At 38.3% G+C, this 18,185-nt stretch overlaps 1 protein-coding gene across 4 annotated transcripts in view; it reads left to right on the top strand.

The window, feature by feature from the left end:
* The window catches only part of HHAT (hedgehog acyltransferase), a 152,009-nt gene that overhangs the window by 10,002 nt on the left and 123,822 nt on the right, over positions 1–18,185 (top strand). For all 4 annotated transcript variants that reach the window (XR_004060575.1, XR_004060576.1, XR_004060574.1 and 1 more), the window contains exon 8: positions 8,174–8,324. Coding sequence is in view for 1 of the 4 variants with exons in the window: in XM_030944549.1 (XP_030800409.1) it covers positions 8,174–8,324 (151 nt within the window). In the remaining 3 variants the exon portion in view is untranslated. The remainder of the gene's footprint in view (positions 1–8,173; positions 8,325–18,185) is intronic.

Raw genomic sequence — 18,185 nt, 5'->3', positions numbered from 1 at the left:
TGCAGGGAAGGCTCCAGAATGAGGGATGAAATATTCCAGCAGTGGTGCTACTGATGTATTCCTCCCTCCCTTCAAGACTACCAGTGTTGATTTTATAGGGAGAGGAGAGAGTTATGTTAAAGACAACAGCTAAGTTGTCTGTGTATTTATTTGATGAAATAAAGTGTATTATCCTAAAAATTAAAATGCATTTTGAACAGAGGGTTAGAAGAGGTGAAAATACCTCAAAGCAACAGGAGATGAAAGCCACTGTTAGAGCAAGTTTGGACTATTAGGATGCCTGATGTCAAATTAAATGACTGTATTTAACAAGCTGCCTGTGGAGACCCTGCCTTTAGGAGACGTGTACTCAAAGTGTAGTCCTATTCTTACTGAGCTCTGTTGTTGTAGTAATGTAGGCAGGTGTTTAAAATATACTAGAAATGAGATTTTGAGCTAGAAGTTGGTCAGTTACTGTTTTCTCTGCATGTTTTATCACCATGATTATATAGGTTTCCTTAGACACAAATCAGTGATAGGCCACTGTTGTGACTTGCTTTAGGGAGCTACCAATATATGAGTATGGGTACTGGTAATAATTTACTATTAAGTCTCCCTGGACCCTTATGGATCTTAGCATGCTTCTACACCAGTCCTCTGTTACTTTGCATGCTGTTTTATTGGAACTAATTTTATCAGATAACTGAGTCTTAAGACCAAGGAAGCAGCTTGCTGTTGACTCAGGAGGATTATCCATGGTATGTAAGCCTTTCTGCACTGATGGGGTTTGCTCATTTTGGGTGTCCTGTTTGACTGCAGCAGTTTCAAAACAGCATGAACCTCTATTTACACTGTTTTTTAAGTTTACCTGGCTGCCCTGATAGCCTGGTAAACTTAAGGGAAGGGCTGTGAGGCTGTTGTGCACTCACCTCTAATTAGGGAGCTTATATCTGCTACTGCATTTTTTTTCTGGGATAACTTTGAACAATGGGCAGTAAATGCCAGAAGTGCAGGCAGGACAACACTGCTGTGAGGTTTTGCTCTCAGCACCTAAGGGCAATGTCACTCTACTCCTCATGACTGTGAAGCTGCAGTGTGTTCTGCATCACTGGGTAGTGTTCCTGTAAGGTGAGACAACCAAGAAATAAAAAAATACCCCAAAACTAAATCCTGAGTTACAATGCTTGTTAAAAAATGCTAGTATATAACAGTGCCATTTATGGCCATGTAGAGCAGAAATGCTAAAGTGACCTAAACTAACATTGCTAAAGGCACACAGGTATATAAAGTTAAAAAATAGTAGGAGAATGCTACCCAGCAGTAGGAGAAGTATTTTCTCTTGTGTGGATGGAATCAGAGGCAAATGAGTTTCTAGAAGCAGCAACATACCAAGTGGTGCAATATAGCTTTTCAGTAACCAAATATTAGGTCCCACATCCAGAACAGAATCCAGAATATGATGGGGCTGTGTCCATCTATATACCTTGCTTGCTATATATGTATGATCCTTCAGTTTGTGGAAGGGATGTGAATGTTTGAACACAGAATTAATTCAAAGATGCCATCTGTGCAATCACAGAACTTTTATTTACTGGTCCCAGGAAGCCATTGTTTGGAGAATGTGAGCATTTTCCAGAATCCACAAATCATTGTGTCTCTGTTCACGAATGTTTGTGTCTATGGATAGTTAGCTGTTGACATACTGAGCAATATCAGGGCATTTGTGCTTTTTTAATGATGACTATCAAATGCAGTGTTTATAGCAATTCTGTGGTTTTGTGTTGGTGCTGCATCTCGTTCTGGTAGCATCAGTCAGATTGGCTGAAAGAATTGGGTGTTTTCAGAATTAATGACACAGCAGGAAGATTCGTATTCCATGTTAATGGAAGCCATGATAGTTCATTCTTCTCAGTTTTAACATTAATTTGGAATAATTCTCTGCCTTTTACATTTTACAGTGTAAAATGTAGATTTGCAGGCACCAAGAATAAAAGCCACTATGAATTCCAGTAATCCAGTATCCTGATGAATTGCAGCATACCAGAACAATAGCTACACTGTGCCAGGCAGAGGTTCATCTGTTCTACAGAGTAATTTTTGGATATACTACGTAATGAAGCAAGAGAAAAGAAATGAGTAAAAGACAGGTAGATTGGTGAACCTTTTCAATGTCTGTTCTTCAAGCTTCTGCAGCTGAATGACAAATTCACTGACATGTGGTAATGGGGAGCTTAATAGCATTGGTTGAAAGAGCTCAAATTGAAACAAGTGATTCTTTTTTTTTTTCTTTGCTATGACAACATAGACTATCAATGGTAAAATTCACTCTGCTGAGGTTACATTCTATTGTATAGAAACTGAAATGTGTGTTGCTAGGTCATTTGTGTGTTAAGTCTGATTCTAAAAATGCAGATGTTGGAAGAAACACTGCCTGTATTTCCCTGATGAGCCTTCACATTTATTCTGGTGATTCAGCACCATCCCTTTATCCCTGCTCATCTGAGCAGAGCTTCACATCCATCTGGCAAGGTGCAGGGAATGATGGAAGACAGAAATGTGTATGAAAATATGTTGTTGAATATAATTGCTGCACTGGATTCATCTTAATAGCTCCTGTAGTTGTGAAAATATATTTTGCTAGGAATCTGTGCTTTGCCAGAGGTGTGTGATGTATAGATGTACATCTGGGATGTACACACCTGATGCAATGTTGTGAATTCCCTGTGGGTTTCATCTATCTTTCCTACCCAGGTGCGGTCCTTTTGTTCCAGTGAAGCAGGCACAAGGTAGTGTCAATTAGCTATCACTATTTTAATTATTAACTAGGCTCTACTACTTCAAAAGGATATTTTCATATGAGTGGCATGTAAGTCAGTCTAGAATATGATCTGTTCAAAGGTGGAGCCACGTGGCTTAATCTGTAGTTGCTGATCCCATGTTTTAATTTGTTAGAAGAAGAAATGTTACATGTGTTCTTCTTTGACACTGAGACCTACAGACTAGTCTGTGTAAATTGGATGTAGGGTACTGGTTTTGATGTGTTTGCAGTTTTTTATCATAAATCCACAGATAGGAAGTGGATTTCTAAGTGCATCTTCAGAAGCATACAGCATTTTGCTATTGAAATCAGAGGATCTGTTCATCTAAGTAGTAGTGAAATACTAAGAGGAGTTGGAGATTTTTTCCATCCTGGAAGATAATGATAAGGAGAAATTGATGAAATATTTGGCATCTTGAGGTCTGTTTGAAAACTTGAAATATATACACAAATCAGAAAACTTTGATTTTTTTTTCCTAGAATATTAAGTTTTTCCCTGTTTTGTAGAAAGAAGTGTTCATGTGTGTGTTTTCTTTTTCTAATCTTTCCTGTAGGCTAAACTTCAAGATCCTATTGGTAGTTAACCTACTTCTATGACTACTTTTCTTTTTACTCATACATATTGTGGCTTAATCCCAGCTAGAAACTGAACACACAGCTGCCCACTCCTTTTCTTTTCTTGGAGAGGTGAGAAGAGAATTGGAAGAATAAAACTGAGCATTTATGGATTGAGATAAGGACAGTTTAATAGGCAAATAAAATGCTGCATGCTCAAGCAAAGCAAAACAAGGAATTAATGCCTCACTTCTCTGGACAGGCAGGTGTTGGATCTGCTCCAGGGAAGCTGGGCTCCTTCATGCACAATGGTTACTGTGGGAGACAAATGCCATCACTCTGAACATCCCCCCTTTCTTATTCCCCCAGCTTTATATGTTAAGCATGAGTGTATGGTATGGGATACCCCTTGGGTCAGTTGGGGTCAGTTGTCCTGGCTGTGTCTCCTCCAAGCCCCTTGTGCACCCTCAGCCTCCTCACTGGTGGAGAGCGAGGAGCAGAAAAGACCTTGGCTTCTAAATCCTGTAGTAACAAAAGCATCTCTCTGCTTTCATCAACACACGAAGCATGTTTTCTGCACAAATCCAAAACACAGCCCCACACTGGCCACTGTGAAGAAAATTAAATCTATCCCAGTGAAAAACAGTGCAATGTGATGACTCTTGGTTTATTTAGAGAGCCTTTTCCTGCATGTATTTACTATTGAACATAATGCTTACAGTAGATGTTTTCATCTAATGGTTTGGGTTGGATGGGACCTTAAAGATCATCTAATTCTAACCCCTTTGCCATGGGCATTCCTTCCACTAGTATCTGAGTCCTTGGGAGTATTCATGGTAGGTGTCTTTAAAGCATGTGTGTGCTTGAAAAGCCTTCTGGTTTACTTTAACTTGGAAGACCTGTCTATGCATTGACTGGGAGTCCCTTGACAATTCTGTTAAGTCCTGTTTAAGTAATTTCACTTTGGAACCTTTATGTCCATTCAGCTTCCTCTAAAAATAAGCAGCCTCCAGGACAAACACTGTGGTACTTTCCTGCCACTACTCCATCCACAGAAGGATATTTCTTGCTGCTTGTGTGCTGCTGGAAGGCTGAGATATTTTGAACTTGATGATACGGCCCCAAATTCTGAGCTATTATAAATGTTTGCTTCCTATTAGACTTCTGCCATGTGTCAGTAACCCTTTTGAAATGTGACTGAATATTTATCTCTTTTCTAGTGGAACCTGTCCTGGTACTTGACAGAAACAAACATCTCCAATCACTAATGCCATAGGGTCAATGTAGCTGCAAAAAGGGTAAAGTCGTGATGTTGTGCTGATAATAAAATTGCCTTCTAAGTTACGGTTGAGCATGACTTTTGGAGTTGGCTTAAGGACAGAAAAATGGCAACTGTGATTTGTAATACCTGGATGCAAATGTTTTCTTGCTTGCTTATGAAAATATTCTATTTCTTAACTTCTGTCAAAAACCACCAGTCAGAATTTTGAGAATGTGTAGAATAAAATTAAGTCCTGTAAGTATTCTAATTTGTCATGATCTTTGTTTCAAAGCTCTATGGCACTTAGGAAATGCAGTTTTGCAGTAAACTTAAGGTTAAGGAAAATATTTGAACGTCTTTAAATTTTTAAAGCATAGGAAAGGTTAGAATTTTTTAAGGATGGGAAGATGATAAATTGAAAATACCAACTTCTATAAAAGTAAATTGCTTTAGTCTGGGACTTCAAACAGCTTGACTGTTGAAATGCATGGGATTAAGATCAGGTACTTTACCTTGATATTTTATCCCTTAACGCATTCTGTTAAAAAAAAAATAATCTCAACTTTGAATCCTTTGAATTAATTTATTCTGCAGAAAAGACAATCTTGGCAGTACTTTTTCCTCTTAGTTTTGTTATAATACACATTTGATATGAGTTGTTTCCAATTTAAAATAATGCTCATGTGTGTGGAAGAATTATTGTATCAAACATTAGAGAAGAAATTATGTGATATTGTTAATGAATTTGATTGATTGTTAATTTCATACTTCTAAATCAGGTGAAGCAGTTTGCTTCTGGCTACTTTGTGCAAGTGAGTGAAGCAAATGCAAAGCAGCTGGAATGTCTTAGGTATACAGGAAGGTTTGAAGCCTGTGCCTGTTGCCACTGCAGCCCAGCTGTTGTGTGGCTGTGAATCTTGCCCTTAGTTTTCACAGTGTGCCAGAACTTTCCTACTGCTGGCATGAGCTCAAGACTAATGAGAACTTGATCTGTGTATTTTGATAGGGACCTTTGTGTTGCTGTTTTTGTGAGTCTTAGAATTTCCACTTGCAGAGTAGCTCCTGTGCTGGGTGTGACTATGATTTGATGTCTGTGTTCAAGATGCCAATGCTACTGAGCTACCTGTTAGTTACAGTAATGATAACCTAGATGTGTGTTATTGGAGAGGGTGAAAATGCCTTTTTTCCCCAACTTGCATATTATGACTTTGTATCCATGAACTCAATATTTCACCATTATATTTAAAATCAAATGTATCAATTTCTTTGGGTCTCAGACTGGAAGCCTGTTTCTAAATACCTTTCCATCAAGCACAGCCAAAAGATTTTACTACTGCACAGACAGCTGTGATCTTCATAAATGGTTTGTGTGGGTGTCAGTGTTCAGCTCTCCAATGAAATTTGTCAGAAAAGAAATGAGACACTGAATGAGAAGGGAATTAAAGCAGAAATTTGGCTGTACAGATGATTTAGCAGTAATCTAATGTGGAGTTAATTGGCTAGTATCCAAATTGTGCTTCTGATTGTTTGTTTTCCTCCAGGGAAAAATGTTATTGAATACTTGATGCCTGTTTCCCTGAAGTAAAATAACATAAGCTTCATGTCTCAGTATTTTGTTCTAACATCAATTTTTATCTTGTATGGCACAACTGTTTCTTATCATGTGCATGGATTATGATATCAAAACTGAAAATGTTGTATTGTTGTAGGAAAATACTGGCCATGTGTAGGTTAGCAGGAATTTTGCATTTTACATTATTAGTGCCAGAATTTCACTCTAGGTTGTTATACAGTAGATAAATTTTTAATGTTTCGTTTTTGGTTGTCATCCATAGTATACTCAGTAGTCAGCAGAATGCAATAGAGATGTTTCCCCCGCCCCGTCCTTAAAAAAAAAAAGACAGGTTACTTAAATGTTCATAGAGTTGTACTGCTGCAGTCAGATTAAAAACTTTGTCTCCAAGGACAGTCTGCTGGAAGGCTTTAAAATTGTGTTGAACGTCTAAAGTCCTTCAGTCAAGTTAGGTATATATAACTGAGCAAAAGCAGAGCACTGGAGTAGAAGGAGATGTAGCAATTGCATTTTATAATTTTTTTCTGTATTTAAGTATAATTTTAGTTTCCCTTCTTTGTGGTGAGACTTCTGTATGTCAGCTGTCAGATGGAGAAGTTCACCAAAGTCATTGGATCTTTGAGGAGTGACCCCACCAATTCTGTAAAGGTGTAGGCCTCTGCTTTTTACTGTATTTTTAATTATTGGTCAATACTACTTTTTTCAACAAAAAACATTTAGAATCATCTTCCTTTATAATGCATAATAATAATAATGAGAATATGTAGGATTTTCATCTCAGATCTGTGTAAGATGCTGGAGTTTGTGTCATAACCCAAGGTTGTGAGCAAGCACACTGATGAAATTTCTCCTTTGAAATTAAGGCAGCTACGGGACCTTAAGGAGACCTTGTCTGTGGGTTTAAAAACTGAAATATGTTTTAAGCATTATGCCAAGTGGAGTTCCACTTTTCTATGCCTTGGATGCAGCAGAAGTGGATCTTATAGTGATGTCTTGCAGGTTTTAGCTTTTATATTTTTCAGATTCTGTACTGCTTTAGTACAGTGTGCAGTTCTGAGCTTCATATTAAGGGATGGTAAGCTCTCTTCACAGACTAGGTAGACAAAACAATTCCTTTCCTAGCTTGGGACCAAGGACAACCACCCAAATCTCAGGCCCAAGAGCATACACAATGTGGACTGAAGAGAGAAACAAGAAGGATGGGACTTCGTAACCTAAAGCTGTAATTGGACAATTAACCCCAAGATGCAAATGGACCAGAATTTGTAAAAGTGAGAGACATTGTGACTGGTCATCCATTTTGTGACCGTTTTGGGTCCATCTTGGGTGTAGCCCTGGCTGGGCTCTTGTGCTGCCCAAGGTGTATCCATTGAGGCCCTTTAATAAATACCTACTTTATTTTTTAAATCTGTCTAGCCTCTGTTCCAGGTCAGCCTTCACAAGGTATTGGTAGGGGGTGTTTTCTGGGGACTCAGTCTGACAGGGCATGGAGTGTTTGTGGGAATGTCAGGATAATGTGCAGCTATAACCACTGTAACCACTGGTTATGGCTCTTCTGGAGCAGCAAGTGTAGAGTGGGTGGTTGGGTTTTTTTAGCAAAGATAAATTTACTGTCCCTGTGGTAAATGTTCATTGCTTATATTGATATATTCTGATTTTTAGCTCAACATAAGTCAGTTGGTTTTTTTTGTTTTCATAGCAGTCAACACCCACAGTCCAGAGATTTTTGAGAGTGGAACTTCAGATGCATATTTGTGCCTTCATGCTGGAATAAGGGTACCATTTTGTATATGTGCCTAATGTCCTAAATGCATGGGCTTGTGTGCTGTGTCTCTTGTGAAGAGACAAATGTTGTGTATCCCATCAAGCAATGGTGCTTGCCTTAGTTCTTGGAATAATTGGTGTTTGGAGGTAATCAGTATTAACAGGTTTTTTAAATGTCTCAGGACTTGTTTAAGGTATGTTGTGTTGTTTTTTTTTCTTTTAGGTGGCCTGGCTTTAGCTCAAGTACTTTTTTTTTATGTGAAATATCTGGTTCTGTATGGTGTTCCTGGCCTTCTCCTTCAAATGGATGGACTCAAGCCTCCAGCTCTGCCTTGCTGTGTGAGCCTGATGCACAGTTTCACTAAAATGTGGAGGTTAGTCATTGCTGCTTTTCAGGCAGTTTGTTACTGATACATGGCAGTCAGTAAGAGCATACATGTGCGTTCATTCTCACATACATGTCTGCTTTCCTGTCCTTGTGCTTTTTCTCCCATCCCCATTAATCATCTTTAGTGCTTTTTAAATGGACTTCAACTTGATGGTTACTTTTTTCACACTGTGGAGGGATAAGGGCAAGTACCCATTTCTGCATTTCAACCTTTTAATTACTAGAGTTAGGCTCAGCCTATCTAGTTAAAATAGCAATTATTTTTCCAGTTATGAATTAAATGATTTTTTTTCCAGTCTGGGTCTAAACCCTGCATTATTTCAGCTTGAAATCCTTCTAGAGACTGGAAATAAGTGCTTGATTAATCACATGAGGAAAGCTGTAGTTATAATATTTTAACATGTAGAGTCATATGGTAGAGGAAGTCTTGAACATGTTAAAAGTACTATGAAAATGGTACTTGTTTATAAAGTAGGATGAATTTCTGGATCGGATTTGCTTTTACAGGAGTTCCAGTACAATATTTCTTCGCAAACCTATGAATTTTGTATCTTATGTTTGCTTTAAATCAGTGTTCACTGAAATATTTTCACCTCAAACTGTCTCCTAGGTGGATTCTGCTTAATGTTTACCTTCTGTGTAGAAGTGGATTCACTTGACTTCTCTGCTCCCTTGTTTTCCTCTGCACTAGCCAATATTCCTTCAGGCTGTGGTGTTCTGTACTCCAGACTTCTAAAAACATTCCCCTAATGATTCAGACTTGTCAGTCTTTTAGTGCAGAGGCTTCTCTCCTGTTGTGTTAGTGCAGCCTGTCAGAACGATGCTTACTCCATCTTGTCTCCGACTGCTCTGTAATATGAATAAAGCTTTTAATTTTAGTCATTAAAACAGTGGGCCTGCTGTTACCAGAGTTTTATTGGATGAGATTTTAATTTTGTTTTCAGCTTGAAGCTAGTTGTAACAAGAAGGCTTTATAGTTTATAATAGTTGACATGTGTAGATCTGAAGTATTCAAAGAAATGCAGCAGGAAGAGTGCAGAAAACAGATAAATTATTAAAAATTATTTGAGCTACTAACAACTGCTTTGGTTTAAATGCTCTTTCAGAGTTTGCACTGTACTTATGACCTAGAGAGTTAATATAGAAATCTGTCATTTTTACCAGGCACTCTCATGAGAACAGCATTTCTTGGCCTGCTGGCCCTTGTAGGCAAAGTTGCAAACAGCAGCAGTTTTTCCCCTTTGTCAGTTCTTATTCCAGGGAATCTGTGTATTGCACTGGAGGTGCCAAGTGAAAGTGAATTTCAGCACAAACCTTAATGTGCCAGGTAGCTGTAACAGGCCATGAAAAGGTGCTCTACACCTGCAAATCTGTGTGGTGTATCACAGTAAAAAAATTTGGGCATTCCTGAAACTAATATCTAAGTAGAAAACCTTTCTTTATAGAAGGAAAAAGTGTCAGGTGCTGATATTAATCTTTTGCCTGTTTATTTAATTTCTGTCAAGAATTCGTTGCCAGAAGTAAGAAAATTATTTCACAGATTGAATTTGTTTGCTTTGCATGTTGAAAAGTCAGTTAATATATACTGACTTGATTTCTTGCTCTCGAAGTTCTTTAGTAGTAGATTTTTCTGTGGCTGCTGTGTTATGGGACATTCTCAGTTAAATAAGGAGCTTCGTGAATGCTCTGAATGATGATGTCCTTGTGCCTATACAGTTAAACTCTTCAAACACTCGACCCAGAGGCTTTGCAGTCTGATGTGGTGGATAGTTATCTTGTATAGGAATGTTGTGTTAGAAGTAGAAATAGCCTTTGTTTCTGAACTGTATGACTGAACAGGATAGAAAGTTTGCAAATTACAGGTTTAGCATAAAACAATGAAAAAAGGGGAAAGTAAATGGCTTATGTTGTGAAACCTTATTAACCATGACACTGTTTCCCTAAAGTTCTAAATGCAATTTGATAATTTGTGAATACAAGACTTTAACAGGAATGTTCCTGACAACTTTATCGGCGCGTGTCAAATTTAAATATTAAGAATGCCATGTCTAGTTTTAAGCTGGCAGAATGAGATTTGTACCAGACTGTTTTCATTAAATAGTAGTCTGGTAAAGCTTATTAAAGACTTCTTAGGGCCATGTTGGGACATGGAGTGCATTGGAATAATCCAAATGGCTTGGAATTACACCACTCTTACCTTCTATCTGGCATCAGGGACACTGCTCAGGAAAAAGTGCTTGTGCATGCTTGGCTTACTCTTCCCCTTCTTGCTGGTATCTACTTGAGAATATTGTCAGAAATATGTAGGCTGGACTTTCCAAGGCCCAGCATTACAATTTTTGTCTCAAAGCTTTTAGCAGTGCACATTTTGAAGGAGAGATGGTAGCCTGGAGAGAAAGACAACGTGAATGTCACAATGTAAGGAATGCAAATATGCTACTAAGGAGCCTTGCACCACCACCTGGTGTCCTTTGAGCATAACAACAAAGATTTTGATCTCATCTATCCAGACCTGTGTCACTTCTAGTCAGTACATGCTGACATAATTCACTGCAATACAGCACATGGAAGAACTTTCAGTCAGGAAGGTAAGAAAAATACCACAGTGTGTCTAAAGCTGTCTAAAGTTTCCCTAGAGCTGAAAAGCAAAGCAGGTGTTAAAAAACCAAATCAAGTAGTCTGCCTCTCTATGGTACTAAACAATAAACCAAATAGTGTTCATTCAAACCTAAAAATAAGACTTTAATTAAAAAAGTTATCAAACCTGTGATAGGTTCTCCCTAATTCACATTTAATCGGGACAATCTCTAGAGTCAAAAAATTATCAGTCTTGTTTGCTGCCTCAAGACAAATGCAGGTGTTGAATGTGTTACTCTGGTTTCATTTCACCTGGATATCATTAGCTTGCTAAATATGCAGCTGCATAGCTAATAAATGCATGATAAATACAGCGCTATTCAAAAGCTTTATTATGGCTGTGAAAAGGAGTCTCTGAGCTCCTGATTTCCAGAGAGGATAGCAGTCCAGTGGCATGCAATCTTAGTTTTTAATGTCTGCTTTACCTTAAGCCGTGATGAATTAAAACTTAGTTTTTGTTACCAGGGTTAAAAGCAAGGTAATGAGTTGTGGGAGAGAACCAATGTTGTTGGAAACTTGTGCATTTAAAGAATTAGTCAAGGCTGATGCTTGCCATACAATTTCTCAGGTAGAGGGGATGAATTGTGTAGTGCAACTAGAAGTAGTTGTGTTACTGCTGGAACTTGCAAACTGAAATATGGAAAAATATCCTAGTGGAGTAGTAATGGTTTAGAAACTACAGAAACAAAAGATAGTACATAACTAAATCCTATATAAATTTTGACATATTGATAAATTATCTTGGCAATGTATTTCATAGAGGAACTTGTCGGTTTGTAAATTAGGACAACAGTTGGCTGCTGTTCATGGAAAAATAATCATGTTTCCATTTTTTATTTTTTTATACTGTTACGGGGTATGACTGCAACAAAAATGTTGGACACATTAGTTAGATATGTTTTGCCATGCTGTGGGAGCAGCATGACATAAACCCCACAGTTATTTCTGGTCATAGACTGATTTGAAATGTGCAGAAGCACAACCCCTTGATGATGTTCTGAGGGCTGCAGCCCTTCCCTGTGCAGATGGTTTGAGAGAGTTGGGTTCAGCCTGGAGAGGCAAAGGCTCCAGGGAAACCTCATTGCAGCCTTCCAGTACCTAAAGGGGGCTTATAAAAAAGAGGAAGAGAGACCTTTTTATGCAGGCAGATAGTGATAGACAAGGGGAAATGGGTTTAAAGTGAAACAGGAGAGGTTTAGATTAGATTCTAAGAAGCAATCCTTTAGTGAGATGGTGGTGAGGCATTGGAATATGTTGCCCAGAGAACCTGTCCCTGGAAGTGTTCAAGGCCAGGTTGGATGGAGTCCTGATCAACCTGGTTTAGTGAGAGTTGTCCTTACACATGTCAGGGGCATTGCAACTAGATTATCTTTGAAGGTCCCTTACAACCCAAACAATTCTGTGATTACTGTGACTACTTCTTTTGTCTTTCCACCTTGAAATCTTGTCATTCTCAAATATCCCAAAAGAGTTTGGAGGCAAATGTGTTGGGGATGAAGCGTGTTAAACATTGATGCATCTTTAATATGGGTTAGCAAGAGTAGAGGCTTTTCAAGAAGGCAGGCAGAGTAGCATATGAAATGTAGATTTCACTGTAAACAGTGTTTCATTAAGATGAAACTAGATTAAAGAAAATGAAGCTGAAGAATGCTGCCAGAGGAGAATAAAAAATGCAGTGATAAAGATCAGATAATTTTCAACTACCATGCTTTAGGTTTTAGATTCTACTCTGTATTTAACACCCTGATTCTTGACAGACAAGAGTCTGACATTAGGCAGCCCCTGATTTTCTTGCCTGCTTAAGGGGTGGACTAGGAGGGCTGTATTTGGCATGTACAGACACACACAGTTCTATACAAACAAGTTAAATTTATGTCAGTGATGTTTTAGTGACATCCAAAAATGGCATCTGGGTTATGATTTGCAGAAAATTGTCTGCCATTTAGTTTAGTTTACTGGCCCTGTTACTGCTTAAGATTATTCGACTGACAGAAGAAAAGTGGTCTTTGTGCAAGGTCTCAGTGAATTGCTTCAAATTATGGATTACAGTCTGCTGTGGTCTTATCACTTTCTAGGCTATAATAATGCCATAGAAAAATAGATCTACAGATAAAAATGTAAATTTATTTGCATTTGTTTCTTCTTAATCCTGGTACTTTTTGCCTACTTTTACCATTGATCCTGAAACTTTCCTCCTTCTGGAATTCCTTGTATGTCTGTCAAAAAGGACATTGCCAGGGTTGTTTTTCCATTTGTTTTGGATTTTTCTGGGAAAAGACAAGTCTGACACTCATGTGTGAGTGTGAGCACAAGAGATCACGGTGACCACATGCAGTAATTCCAGAATGATGAATAGTCTGCAAAAACTTACTGTCTTTTATTTCTGGCTTAAACTCCTGATAGTATTGTTCAGTTGCCTATTTGTTTATGGTGAGGACTGAAATAGATATTTAAGAAAGGAAAATGGACTTCCTGACCTGTAGAGGTAAAGTAATTACTTGAGTGCATTTTCATCTGTGCTTCTTATTGTCTCAACCAGTTTGACATGTACTTTCTGATCTTTGGGCTTCTGATTTTTAGTAGTGGAATAAATAATCCTGGGAATTAGCTTGTTAAGTATATCAAAACAAGAAAGATGCTGAAAGGCTTTGTAAAATACCATTAAGATAATTTAAATGAGATCAGAAGTGGAATTTTTGTCAGTGCTTGACTTGGAAAGCTTGCCTCCTTAAATTCCCAAATAGCCAGTGTTTGGCACAAGTTAACACAAACATAATTGTGTGTAACAATAGCAACTGTAGCTGTGCTGCAGATCTGTGTAGTCAGGATGACATCCCTGCCTCTGGGCTCAGAGTAGTGTGCCTTTGTGTGTTTAGGGGCTTGAACTCTAACAAATGGTGAAAGGTTCACTCTTTCTGTTTGGGTCTTGTAGTGCTCTTTTGTTGTGGTGTTTCTGGATAGGCTGATTGATGGTCTGAAATAGGAGATAGCAGATTTTGCTCCCTAAATTTTTCCTTCCTATGAGTTTAGTTTTCTGATTACATGTTAGTAAAAACAGCAAATTGCTGTTGTGCAATCTGTCATTTGGAGGTAATTGTACAGCAGAAAGGAAGGATGATAGGTTAAACTTCTTTACATTGCAGGTGTCCTCAGGAGTAGTTAAGTTACCAGGCCTTGAAAAATTTGCATGAGGGAGGGAGAAGCAGGCAGTGAAAAGAAACTCTACATCTTTATGGCAGATGGAAGGAGGGATTCAGCATGAATCACCCAAAGCCTGGCAGAAATTGGAATGGCACATCCAGATCTGTGGCTCACACCTGCTGCCCACCCTGCTGTGGAAGGGGTTGCAGCAGCTGCTTTCCAAAGCTGTAGGAAGACCTCCTCTGAGGTTCTGTGCCTGGGGAGAGGGTCAGTCTGGGGATTACAGCCAGCACAAGCCTACTTGTACTATGACCAGAGAATCTAATTTTCAGTGCTGTGGGAGGTCTACCAGTCAGCTTCAAGAGGATGAGGTACTTTCCAGGTGGTTTGTTTTGTATTTGTCCTACAGTTCCGGACAGCTACGTTTTTGAAAGCACTCTACTCCATGTGTGTGATGGGAAGTACTGAGCAGCTGGAACTGAGAGACAAGAAAAGGAAGGACATGCTTATGCATATTTCCCTTTCCTCTAGAGTTGAGGATTGTCTGTTCTGGTACATTTTTACCCTTTGATATTTTCAAAGAAGGAAGTTGTCCAGTATGTGTTAGACAGTATATCAGGTAGAATAAATGTCTTTTAATTGCCTAGCTTCTCACTGGTCTTAGACTTAAAAATGTTAATACTGCAATATTTCTATTCCAAAGTCAAAAGGTATCTTTTCCCTACTGTATTTTGGAGGTCATATCTTAAATATAAAAAAAGATTATTTAAAAGGGTATTTAGACTAAATACAACTATGACCACAGTGTTGCAACAGCCTAGAGCACATGAGTAAAGGAGAACTTATTGAAATTAAGATTATTGCCAAAATGTGCAGAAGCCTGCCCACTTTAACAGACTTCAACACTGTGAAGTCATAGGATTAGGTTTCTTGTCCTGTCTGTACAAGTGCACTGGATCAGATCCCAAATCAGTAGTAAAAATAACATGCATAAGACCAGTTGTGTCATGGAAAGCTTGTGTGCCTAGAGAGGTAGGTGGTGTGCTTTAAAACACTTAAAAAATATCAAGTTTTCATTCTTGAGAAGATATTAACATGCTGGGTTAATATCTTGAGGATGCTGAGTGTGAATCTTGGGAAGGAAAGTGATCTTCTTTCTTCTGTTGATACATAAAGTTGTACATAAGGCTAGTCTCCCTGTATGTTCTTGCCCTCTACAGCTCCTGTGGTATTCCTAAGCAGAATGATTTGGTGTTAAATACACAGTCACAGTGAGCACAGACAGCTGGAGTCAAGGAAAGCTCTCCTTAGGCTGTGGAGCTATAACTAACATTATAGTTAGTTAAATATTGCACCTGCTTGCCAATATCCGAATACTTCAACTTCTTGCCAAAAACTTGGCTATTTAGTTGCAGAATTAGTGCATATCTTTAATTGTGGAATAACTTGTTTTAAAGTTTAAAAATAAGTCTCTCTGATTTACTGCATTTTTTGTTAACTGTGGTGATGCTTAAAGCTGAGTATTGATCTGTAATGTTTCCAGCTAAGATGTCACCTGAATATATGAAAGTTCTGGACTTGTTAGCCATTCTTTCTCTCACTGATGAAGACAGAAGATTTAACTGCTTTCAATGTCAGCTAAATTAGTGCATGCTGCAGTTACCTACTGTACTGTACAGTTCAATTTGCTGGTTATATCAAAGCTTTGAAAGGCTCTTTAAATCTCTTCAATAGAGAAAAAGAAATCTGTTACTCTGGAGTGTAAAAACAAGTGAGTAATAAGGCACCCTAATCCTTCTTGGATCTAAACTACATAATTATTGGGAATTTATTTGTCTAATAACTGCATTGTCACTGTAATTTGAAATTGCTGGGTTTTTTAACAATCAAGCTAAACCCACCTCCTGCTTTTCACCTGTGAAGCCCATTGCTCACTGTATTTGAGCTCTGTGTAGATACAAACTATTACTGCTGCTCACATTTGGCAAGCAGCACTCTGCCTGCTCACAACTACTGTAGAAAATGAGTAATGGCCGTTAATAAACTTGTTTGCTGTGTTTGCAGTAAGGATGGAGATCTCACAGTAATTGGACGATCACGCTGCAGTGCAGGAGTCTTATGTGACAAAGACTGAGGGAGAACTTTCCCTATGGGAGTTTGCCACTAATGGGCATTAGGTTTCATCCACTCTCCATGAGCTACTACAGGCTTTTGAAGAATTGGGGAAGGTATAAAATTAAAGTAATATTTCTTCTGAAGGGCTTTAGGAGAGATTAACAGAATACAAATGAGACTTTGCTTTTTAAAAAAGTGTTTGCTGAGCTGTATCACCAAGATCCAGTGATTGGATATGTGAGAAACGGAACCAATTTGTTATTTTAAAGCCTCCCAAGCAGGCAGACTTGTGTGCAATTTACATACACACTGCCAATGGCTGATGCCTGCTGAACATTCTGCTTCTCTTTCTGTCCAGGAGATTACAGGGGTGAGGAGGAGTCATTGCTGAGAATCATTACAACTTTCCTCAGGCTTTCTGATATAATACAAGTTCTGCATTTAAACTGAAATAAAACAACAAAACATATTAGGTCAATTCAATTTGTAGGCTGGAGGCCACTAGCATTGTGAAGTGTTTTTCTGTGGTCCTCAGAAGAGCTTTCTCTTTGTGGGTGTCTTACTGTAGGTTAATTTTACTATGCAGGTCTCCAGCCTGAGTTCCCAGCTAATATGCAAAACTGTGCAGCTGAAGCTTTGAGACTTACTAATAGTTTCTACTTGGAGATAAAAGTGTATCTAACAAAATGCACACTGAAGTTGGACTGTATTCTGCATTATACAAACTGTCCAGAGTCAGTCCAGGTATATTTCTGTTTCCCTTGAAATCAGTGAGGGTTTTGTGCTCATTTTCATGCTGTCAGGATTTCACTGTGAATTTCCACCATTCTCCTTGGTACAGGAAGCCCTAGCTTCTCCCTGTGATGCTATGCAGTAAATACTTCCCAAATGAAATGTTTAGGGCTTTTCCTTAAAGTGATCAGACATTTACAGAGGACTGTTTCTGTGAAGTAATGCGAATGTTGGTGCATTTGCCATATTGGTGCTGCAGAGCACTTAGAGCACTGAGCAGGAACCTCTGTATGGAGGCATCCAGCACAGGCACAACGCAGTGGAAGCTTTGGTTATTTTAATAATGGAGGAAACCAAAAGGCAAGTTGGTATACTGCTGGATCATTCCAGGAAGAAGCACAACAGGGATTCAAAGTGTTTTATCTAAGCATGATGTGTTAAAATTCCAGGGTCCTTAAGCAAGAGTCAGAGAATGGTAAAAGTATCTTCATGTATACACAAGTTCTGCTTATATTTGCTGTAACAAGAAATTGTTTGTCAAAGATATGATATGAAAGCATTTGACAGTCTTCATACTTTCTCTTTCAAATAGCATAGATTATTATTTTTACTCTTAGGTGCATTTTTACATTGAAATAAAAGCAAACTGTTACTAGTTACTGCATTGCAGGTGGTTAATGTCAAAGCTTGCAAACAAAAGTGTCCATTGAAACTTGAGATCTAGGCTTAGCAAGGTCTTAAGATCTTGATGTTCACAAGAACATTGAATTCTCTTATCATTGGATTGAGCTATGAATTGGTTTTTTCTAAGTTGCATGGTAAGAGTGGAGATGCATAGGAAATTGTAGGATTCGAAGAGTGGTAGGAATGCCAAAAGAGCTCCATATATGCATTTGTTCCTAATTTCAATACCGTATCAGTGGGCAGACTAAAATCTGTATGTGGGTGGAATTCACCAAGTGTCTTGCACAAATTCAAAGGCTGATCTCAAAAATGAGAGCTCCAAAAACATCCTTGTATGTGGCAAAAGAGTCCCCAGAAAAATGTTAAAATGTGACTTTAAAGGCTTGGTGTCCAAAAGTCTATTCTATAATTTAGGTAACAGATAAATCCAAACAGATTATTATATTGGACTGGGTTGTATTTTTCATCAGGCATCTCTGTCTTCATTTTAAAAGCTAAAACTGCTACACAGTATTCACAGTTTAAGTTAATATTTTCA

Source organism: Camarhynchus parvulus, chromosome 3 (assembly GCF_901933205.1).
Source record: "Camarhynchus parvulus chromosome 3, STF_HiC, whole genome shotgun sequence".
NCBI lineage: Eukaryota > Metazoa > Chordata > Aves > Passeriformes > Thraupidae > Camarhynchus > Camarhynchus parvulus.
The sequence above is the reverse complement of the archived record's forward strand: the minus strand, read 5'-3'. Positions and strand labels throughout refer to the sequence as shown.